This window comes from Ovis canadensis, chromosome 1 (genome assembly GCF_042477335.2).
Source record: "Ovis canadensis isolate MfBH-ARS-UI-01 breed Bighorn chromosome 1, ARS-UI_OviCan_v2, whole genome shotgun sequence".
Taxonomy (NCBI): Eukaryota; Metazoa; Chordata; class Mammalia; order Artiodactyla; family Bovidae; genus Ovis; species Ovis canadensis.
Genome location: NC_091245.1, coordinates 101,431,880 through 101,441,276, shown reverse-complemented (window position 1 = coordinate 101,441,276; position 9,397 = coordinate 101,431,880). Strand labels below are relative to the sequence as shown.

The following is a 9,397-nucleotide window of genomic DNA, read 5'->3' as shown; positions in this document are numbered from 1 at the left end:
ACAGTACATTTCCCTCTTGTTATCAGGAGCAACACATACCTCCAAATTTTCATTCTTAGAAGCAAAATTTCCCTACACCAAAGCGGTAGAAGATATTGAGGGAAAAAGGAGAAATATAAGAAGGTAAAATACAAGAAAGCTTTGTATCATTGCCACCAAATGGTTTTGAGGCCCAAAGAACTAGCAGAGTGGCTAAAGCTACAGTAGGTGCTGTGGGGAGGTTAGGTTAAAAAAATCTTTCCCCCCTTAGTAATAAAGATCTAGGATGGGGCCAAACTTTAACTTTGCTTTAAATATACTACAGAGATAGTCCAGCCAACTTCGCTGAGTAAATTGAGGGGGAGACATTCTAGCCAGAGCATGGGGATAAATTGAAAACAAAACCTTGGGCTCCCCTAAAAAGTCTCTAATAAGATTGTCCTTTCCTAAGACATTTCTTGAGTCGGTACGAGAGAAATACAGCCACCACGCCTTTTAAATGACCCTGGTTGGTCAGTTCAAGAAAACATGAAATCTCCTGAACACAGGAGCCAGTGTCAACTTAAGTTCGATGCTGAAATAAAGTAGCAAAAACAAAGACTTAAGTACCTTGAAGGAAGGTCCTAGATATTATCTGTACAACTATATGGCCCACTACCGAAAATCCAAGATTCCAACGTAATACTTTACTAATCGCTACTGCCCTTGGCAACGATTGGCCGCCTAGAAAACATGAGACCTTGAGTACTGCCTTATGTAGGTGCAAAGGATTTCTAGCCAGGGGAGGAGGAAACCCATCTCCTTTCTACACTTTCCAACTGAAACACCCCAAGAAAAATGTAGGAAGTTTCAAGTCTTATCTCCTCCTTCCCACAAATTAGGTGACAGAGGACTTAATTCTCAAGAAAGGGATCCAGTGGGGAAGGGAAAGGGAGGAATGTTGGAATATCTAATTTGCTAAGAACCCCAGCAGATCCAGAGTGTGCTGGGTTAGTCAACACCGTTTTGAGTCAAACACAAACTGCAGCCTGTTTGTTTCCTCTGTTGGCACTGCTCACTAGCCCCTCCACCCACATCTGTGTTCTCAACTTTTGACTCCTGCCACAGTGATAAAGGAAAAGGATAGGGTAACTGCAATTATCAGTTTCCAAATAGATCTCAGCCTTCTTATCCGGTTCCCCTCAAACTTGTAACTAAGTATTGTTTCTTCTGTCCTCCCCCACCCCCTAGTTTGTCAGAAATAATTTTACATGGCACTTGCTTCTTTCCTTTAAAGCACATGTGCTTCTTTCTACTTCTACATGGGGGTAGAGCAGGATGTTTACTTAAGAGCCATCTCATGGGTGTCCCTCTTGCAACCTGAATGAGTTATTACTCAGCAACTGTGAACAGCAGCTGACCGGACTTGCCTATACAGTTTACTCATAATCAAGTATGAGAAACACCTCCATACCCTAAAACATACTCTGCCTACATACATGAGGGGGCAACTCATTCCTTCTATACTATATTGGCCCAAATAAAACAATTTTATAGAAGTTGTGTATTTTCAACATGCCCAGAAAGGCTAGTGAGTTCTAAAAGCTGTTACTTCCTTGGGATGGGGACAGGAATCAGGTGGCAAGTCAAGGCCCCAAGTGGGGACCAGGAAGTTAGGGTGAGCCAGATTCCAGAAGCGGCCAGTACAGTGTACACCCCTACCTGCTGGGTGTGTTCCTAGACTGTGCTAATTCTGAAGTGTCTGGTGACATGCGTGCAGTTTCACATATTCAAGGCTGCTATTTAGGGCCTTCTACCCTGCCAGGGATCCAGGCCTGGTCTAGATGCAATGACTCTCTTTACCCCTTTAGCCAACATTTATTAAGCCTCACTGGGTCATGAAAAGGGATGGGGTGAGAGAGGGGTTGAGTGTGGCTTGTTACTGGCAATATGTGAGAAGGGTAGATGTGGGCAAAGAATTGTCCAGAAGGATCCTGACTGCCACTGCCCCAATTTTATGCTTTAAAAATACTTTTTTGCTCACAATCGTACAATTTTTGGGGAAGATGTACAAAATTATCATCCATACAGTATACCCACTTCATTATCAACCACTCCCTGAACATCTTGATCTTGCCCCACCCATTGTCCAAAACTGAACTGCCATAAAGGACTAAACAAAACCCACAAGGCCATAAAGATCTTAAGAAGCTCAGAATGCCTTCAGTGACACTGACTGTGGAAGTCAAAGCGGACAGCTGGACAAGATCAGAGAGGGGAAAAGTCAACCACACAACAAAGGAAACCATACTTTATTAAACAGGAAAACAAAAACATAATATTGGGGGCAAAGAGATTTAAAAAAAAAAGGAATGCCTGGAAGAGAGGAAAGCGCAAGCGGTCGCAAGGCAGGCTTGAGATGGGGAGGTCTCTGGCGTGTGTTTGCCTCAGACCTGTGCAGGTGCACACACACCAGCCCCTCTACCCTCCTTGCATGTTTAGACCAAAAGCAAATACAACTGTTATCTTCAGAGATATATTCAGGCTTTTCTTCCTGCATTCCTGTAGCTGGTTTCACCTTCAGCCCTGGACAGTCATGTAGGGTCTTTGCTGGAGAAAACTTAGGTCTTTCCAACAACAGGCCTGTTCCTCAAAGCAGCAGTTTCAGCTTCTGGAGAAGTTCCCTCCTATTTGCATTCACCAGAGAAGCCAGGGGCCCTTGGTCAAAGACCCAAATCTCAAAGAAAAATGTCAAACCTTTAGAACTAGTTATTTTATTAAATGATATTAATACACATTTCAAAAGGATTTCATTGATGTTGCCTCTAAAGCATGTACTTGTTTTGTTTTCCACACTGAACACGTGAGAATATCAATCCAACATATCTAATTTAAATCTTAACAGGCACCCCAGCCCATTCAAAAAAAGGGGGGGAAGAGGGGAGGCAAAAAGGAGAAAAAGCAGTAATTTACAGCGGCTTCAAAACAGTAACAGCTGAAGCTTACTTCTGCATGAACCAGTAACTTCAGGACTGATAGTGAATATTCTGCAATTAGGAGTTTTAGCATATTCACATTATCTAGATAGGTTTGCTGTACCATATACATCACAAACATTGTATTCCTGGGACTGGAAAGGATGAAAGGCCTATTCTCTTATCATTTTACCCTCCCTGGAAACAAACCAAATTCTGTTTATTCTCAACAAAATTTGGGAGGGCAAATGGGAGCAAGGATAGAGGTTGAATCTAAGCTGACTGAAGAGTAAACTTTTACAGAATATTTAAGGACTCAATTTCTGATGTTGTATCACTGAATTTTAAGTGGTACCAGTGTACTCATGCCGCACCCACCGATTCTCTGTCTATGATTTTACAGTGAGCACCAAGAACCTTAGTAACAACTTCGCATTATCTGTTTGCATACTGAATCATGTCCTTGCCAAGACGCACTATACTATGCTTTTAAAAAAATCTTGTTCTGAGGTTGAAATACAAAAGTCAGAGCATGGGCACGGAGTTATAAATCACAGACACAGAAAGAATAAAACCCCTTTGTTTCATGTTATGAATACCAGAATTGTCTTGTTTCACTATATCACATATATATACACATCGTTGTCTTCACTGACTGCTGTAGGCAGATGTCCTTAAAGGTAACAAATAGCTGACAGTTACATACAAATCCTCATTTCAATCCTGAAACAAATGGATTTTGTGGCTTAAAAAAACAAAACACACTCCACAGAAACCCAACCCTTAAAGTCCATCTTTTAAAACTGTACAAGGTCTTCCCTTTCATGTACTAGCTATCGTGCTTCTGAGGACAATTAACCTGCCCCAACATTCAGGAAACCACTTTGCTGACCAACCCCCCATTTTCTGATAAAAATCAAATGGTCAGAGAGCCTTTTCAAGTAAACACTACTTTTAGATTACTCAAGAGCAGCAGAAAGAATTCACATTCTTTTATTCTAGAATGAAAAACATCCCACTTAATTTTCTGCAAAAGAAAAAAAAATCTATTTCAGTCTTGAGTTAAAACTTCCTCCCTTTAACCTCCCCCCACCCCACCCTCACACTCTCTTATGCTTTTCTCTAAACAAATGTCTTAGGACTCAGTATAACTGTATTGTTTCTTTGCTTTGCTACACTATATACCTCATCCCACTTACAACATTGTGGTATCATGCATTTTTCTGCAGGGAGAGCTACAGCGCAGAGGCTTGAGAAGGTCAAAGGACGAACAGCTGGCCTAAGACCAGAAATGCATTAGGAAGATGGAGGACTCCATGTTTTGGAGAGCCCAAACAAGTAACATGGAATAAGTTACACAAAAACTCCCAAACTATGATGCACACCTGGTTTGAGCTGCTCTTTTACCTGCAAAGCAAGCTTATTCTGAGACAAAGAATCATCTTCTGTCACTACACTGCCCACGCTCTCCCATCTGTAAAACTTCACCGGGTGAATCCAAAGCAATCCCTACACTTCCTACAGTTACTTCTACACTAACTTGGAAGAAAATATGAAACTTGCTAGGATTTCCTTTTATAGTCTTTTACTCTTCTGGCTGGAGATTACCAGTGTGTACTTTACGGTAAGACACTAAATTAAAAAATGTAGTAAAGCAACATTTGCTTTTCAGTGTCCCTAAACACTCAAAGCGCAGTGATTGTCTTTTCCCAGTACTAGCTATAGAAATACAAATAAGGAGCTTTTCAGTTCAGGGAGAAAAAAAGCACTTTTTTTTTTTTCATGTAAAATGACTAAGGGCATAAACATTTTCTATTGAGAGTGGGAGGTGAGGATAAGGTGTGAGCCTTGAAATGTGACAGGTCATTATCCATAGAGTGGGGTAAATTTAAACTAATCAGGTCCTCCTGTGTATCTGCAAGGATATGTGTAACATCCATTTGTCACTAAGACAGAACTAAAGAGGTATAAAGAAAGATGCTACTAAACTACCTCCTTCAGAATACCAAGAGGGGTGAATACAGGACTAGGTCAAGGGTAAAAGATAAAGACAAATACTTTCCTTTCCCCATAGTTAACTTTTGGTGATAACTACCAACAAATGTTACATTAGGGAGGCACCATGGTAAAAATGTCTACTTAAAAAAAAACCCACAACTGGGATAATATCAGAATGTTTCAGTTGCACCTCTGTATCTACTGTCAAGTACAGTGACTTTCTGGGTAGACTAGAAATGCAGACGAGAAAACTGAGGGAGAAAAAGTCAATGAAAAAAAAAAGGCAGCAGGAAGCAAGAGCTTGATGCCAGATATGTGAAACCACCTCAGAAATATGTTTATGACAGATGGCCAAGTCAGATCACACCATCAATGGCTCCTCTGTCTGTACTGCAGTTACTTATTCTTTTAATTTTAATATACCTGGCCCTCTTTCTTCTAATCAAAGGAGGAAAATTCCTTACTAGGATAAAATGAGGTCCGTATTTCCTTAAAGTTGTTGCCTGATAGAACCTCAGAAGAGGCTAAATTAAAAAACAAAGGCTTAGACTTTGGGAGAAAGGTCAAGAACTCAACTTCCACATGCCTTTTAAAACAAAACAAAAGAAAACCCTCAAATAACTTGACAGGTCCGAGGTCTCCCACATCTCCTCCCCTGCAACATCTCTTGGCTGTCCGCAGGCCACAGAGCACACAGGGAAGACAGCCAGACGGCTAACAGCAGGTAACTGAGCTGGAGAGAGAAGGGGACAAGAATCCCTCCATTGACCACGTGAGAAGCCAAGCCCCAAATGACATCCCAACATTGCACATGGTATTATCTGTACTGATGGAAGTTTTATTTCAAATGTAGTAATACTCTTCAATAGATGGGGGAAAATAAATTTGTTCTCCTCCCCACCCTTCAAACCCCCAGCCAAATGAAGTGGCTTTAGTTGTGTTTCTTTGGCCCCCACCCCCTTAAAATACAAACATCTTGGAAAAGGTAGGTATAAGTGCAGTGGGTGGGAGGACTGGATGGAATAGTGAAATGTAAGCATATAAACTTTTTAATTTGGAAGGGAGGTCCTTTGTCATAATAAAAAAAAAGAAAGAAAAAATAGGTCAAAGGAGGGAGAACAAATAAAAACAATGATAATAAACCAAACTCCTACTTCCAACGCTCTCTACTGTTCAAATGCCTTTCCCTTAGTTTCCATCAGTACCTGGGAGGGAAGAATGGGCGTTTTGGTGCAAAGAACGGAGGGCCCCTAGCGAAAGGTGGCCTGGGTCTCTTTAAACTGTGGAAAGGGTCTCTGCTGAGAAAAGGCTCCCTAGGCCGGAAGTCTGGCCGGGGACTCCGCAAGATCATACCACTCCGGTTGATGGCGTCTCTGTGCGAGGGACCCAAGGGGGGGCCACTGCTGCTGTTGCCGCCTCCCCCACCTCCTCCTCCATGGGCTGGGCCCAAGTGCTCCAAAGAATGGGAGGGCAGGCTCAGGCTCTCGCGCACACGGCTAAGGCCGGGGCCGTTGAGGTCCCGCTGGGTGGGGGCCCCATGGTCCCTGGGTCCTGGGAGCACCCCGAAATGATCAGCCAGGGTCCCCTGAAGGAGGGAACTATGGTCCTTGGGAAACACTGCCACGGCCCCCGCCACTCCGTGCTCTGCCAGTGGTGGGGCTGGGAAGGGCACAACCCCAGAGCGGTCACCAGGAGGTGGAGGAGGAGGAGGAGCAGAAAAGGGGACGCCACTCCCGCCACTGCCGCTATGCTCCCCGGGGGGCGGAGGAGGGGGTGGGGTGGGGAAAGGAACTCCGCCGTGCTCCCCAGGAGGTGGGGCAGCGTGAGCCAGGGCTGCCTCCTTTGCGAAGGGGTTCGAAAGATCCACAGAGGGTAGATGAGTAGGTGCATCTCGAGAGAAGATACCACCATGATCCTTAGGAGGGGCGGGTGGGGCAGATGATGGCCCCACTGGCTCTCTCTGGAAGGGTGTCCCATGATCCAAGGGGGATGGGGGGAGATGATGCTCAAATGTTGAGTTGAAACTGTTGGAACGGAAGCTGCCGACACTTTCCTGAAATTGGGGTGCTCGTTCTTTGTATGGTGCTGTTTTAAAGCCAGTGAGGCCTCCGCTGCCCCCACCCCCAAGGGATGCCAACTCAGAGGCACTTGAGGGGCCATTGTCAAAGGAGCCTCCTGAGGTGCTCAGATCAAACCAACCCACCCTGGAAGCCTCACGCCCATGTCCTCTATTTCCCTTCCCAGGGACTCGGATGGACTCTACAGTCTGTATTGGCTCGCCTGACATCCTCCTATTGGATGCGTTATGATAACCCAAGGTTTCTATAGGGGCCCCCTTCTCTTCGGTACTATCAGGCAAGTCTAAGCAGGAGGAGGAGACTCGAGTCTCTATGCGATAGTGCTCTTCTTGTTGCTGCTGATCGGCGGCCGTCAAGCTGAGCTGGGCAAGGTTTGACAGGCTGACACCATCATTTGAAGTACCCTTGTTGGGGGCCTGGCCAAAATGTTTATCATCTGAGGGCTTTCGTGAGGCATTCTTAAGCATATTCTTAAACTCAATCGTCGACGTGGTGGAAATGGTAGAGGCCAGGACTTTCTCTACACCTGACGTGGGTGGGTGGCCCGTGGGGGCGGCAAGGGTATTCTGCGGAGAGAAAAGGGACCGATGTGGGACTGGGTGAGGAGAGTCTGGGTACTGCTTCTGCGGCAAAGTGAGATGCCCCGTGGCAGACTGAGACAAGCTATTGTGGTTGGAGTCAGGGGTGAAAAATGAATCATTCTTACTCGGCGATGGTGACCGGTCAGACCCCGCTTCATTCCCTCTGACGCCGAAGGCACTAAACAGCCCAGGGGGAGACGAAAGCCGGCCACAGTTCTCACTAGAGTCCAGGAGGGCCCGCACAGATGCAGGAAAGGCAGACTTTACCCCAAATTCTTGACCCCTGTGGCTATAACTGGACAGGATTGGCTGGTACTCAGTGGTATCAGAAAGCTTGCTTGATTTCAGGATAGACTTGGCTGGTTTCTTCTCTAGGTTCATCATGGCAGATGGTGGAGGCCCTGAATACTCGAAATCTCGGTAATCTTCATCTTCCTGGAAAGAAGTATCTGGATAGAACTTCTCCTGTGAAGAGTCCATCAGAGAAGACGGTCTCTCCATTCCATCAGAAGGCTGCTTATAGGGGGAGTCACTGCCCAAGCCAAAGGGCCGAAACGTAGACACAGAACTGGAGAGCTCTCGGGGGAAGCTTTCCTCTCTCCCAGGGGGTGGTGATCTTGTACTGCTGGGTGTTGAGGAACCAGGGCTAATGATCTTGGAAAGCAGGGACATGGTATCCACACTGCTGGACGTGGGCTTGTCCATCATCTCATCCTGAGTGGGCGTCCCACTCCGTTCATCCCGTACCGGGGTTCCATCAATGTTGTCGACTGATGTGCTAGTAGGGCCACGCTGGAAGTCTGATGGATGGCTTTCGGCTGGAGCACTGGATCCCAAACTGCTCAGGATCGGGATGTTTAAGTTTAAGCCACTGAAACCAGGATTACCTTTTAAGAAGTTGTGGATCTTCATTTCCAGGCTTGGGGAGGTGGACTCTGACTCCAGCTTTGGCTTGGAGGCCTCTGAGGACTGGCACATGGCAACTTCAGTAGGTGGTGCAGCAGGGCTAGTGTTGTGGTTACCTGTGAACCCCAGAGTGTTGGAGGGGAGCTTGAAAGTAGTGCTTGGGAGCCCTGGGCTTTGCCCAATTGAGGTCTTGCTGGCTGATGTTGACGAGACTTCAGAAGTTGAGGAATTAGGAGAATAGTTGAAGCTTTTGGGAATAAAGGACTGGGTATTGGAGGGCAGGTTTCTTCCTTTTATGCTAGAGACTGTGGTGTTAGCAGGGGAAGCTGAAGTGCTCTGGGGTGTCGTTTCGCTGGATGGAACTGGGTTCCCAGTAACACTCTGAAGTAAAGATGACAGGCCTGTAGAAACAAAGATTAGAGAAGTTAAGAGCAACAACTCCCTACTTTCCAATGAAAACAATGTAGGCTGATCAGATATTCATTCCAGTGGGAACTAGACAGACATTAAAATATGAGATCAAAGGGATTCAGAACAAACAAGTAATGGCTAAATGTCACAGAAAACACTGGTCTGATTTATCAATATAAGGAGAGCAAATTACTGAAATATTTCTAGTAGTCATGAAACAAGGCCAACATGGCAAAAATAAAAGGCAACAGGAAGAGGGAGATTTTAGTGTCAGAATCACTCAGAGTTTAAACAAGACAAAGCAGGAAAAGAAAGGGGGCATAATTATCTGTAAAATAACACTTTAAGCCAGTATTTCTTAATGTTTGGTCTGCGGAATTGTTTCTCTAAACGCAAATAGATATTCTGCCCTATCCTTCCTTTCCAACTTCCGCAACTGTCTCTAATTAGTTAATGTACAGTTATTCCTAGGACAGAGAGAACGACATGC

General features: G+C 45.1%; 1 protein-coding gene across 6 annotated transcripts in view; it reads right to left on the bottom strand.

The window, feature by feature from the left end:
• The window catches only part of RPRD2 (regulation of nuclear pre-mRNA domain containing 2), a 96,972-nt gene that overhangs the window by 1,570 nt on the left and 86,005 nt on the right, over positions 1 to 9,397 (bottom strand). For 2 of the 6 annotated variants that reach the window (XM_069574280.1, XM_069574287.1), the window contains 2 exons: positions 7,716 to 8,897; positions 7,403 to 7,575 (listed from right to left, as the gene is read on the bottom strand). In XM_069574280.1, the coding sequence (XP_069430381.1) occupies positions 7,487 to 7,575; positions 7,716 to 8,897 (1,271 nt within the window). In that variant the 3' untranslated portion in view covers positions 7,403 to 7,486. Of the gene's footprint in view, positions 1 to 2,255; positions 8,898 to 9,397 lie in introns of those variants that run through there. The other 4 variants (XM_069574246.1, XM_069574254.1, XM_069574258.1 and 1 more) reach the window with 2 other exon arrangements.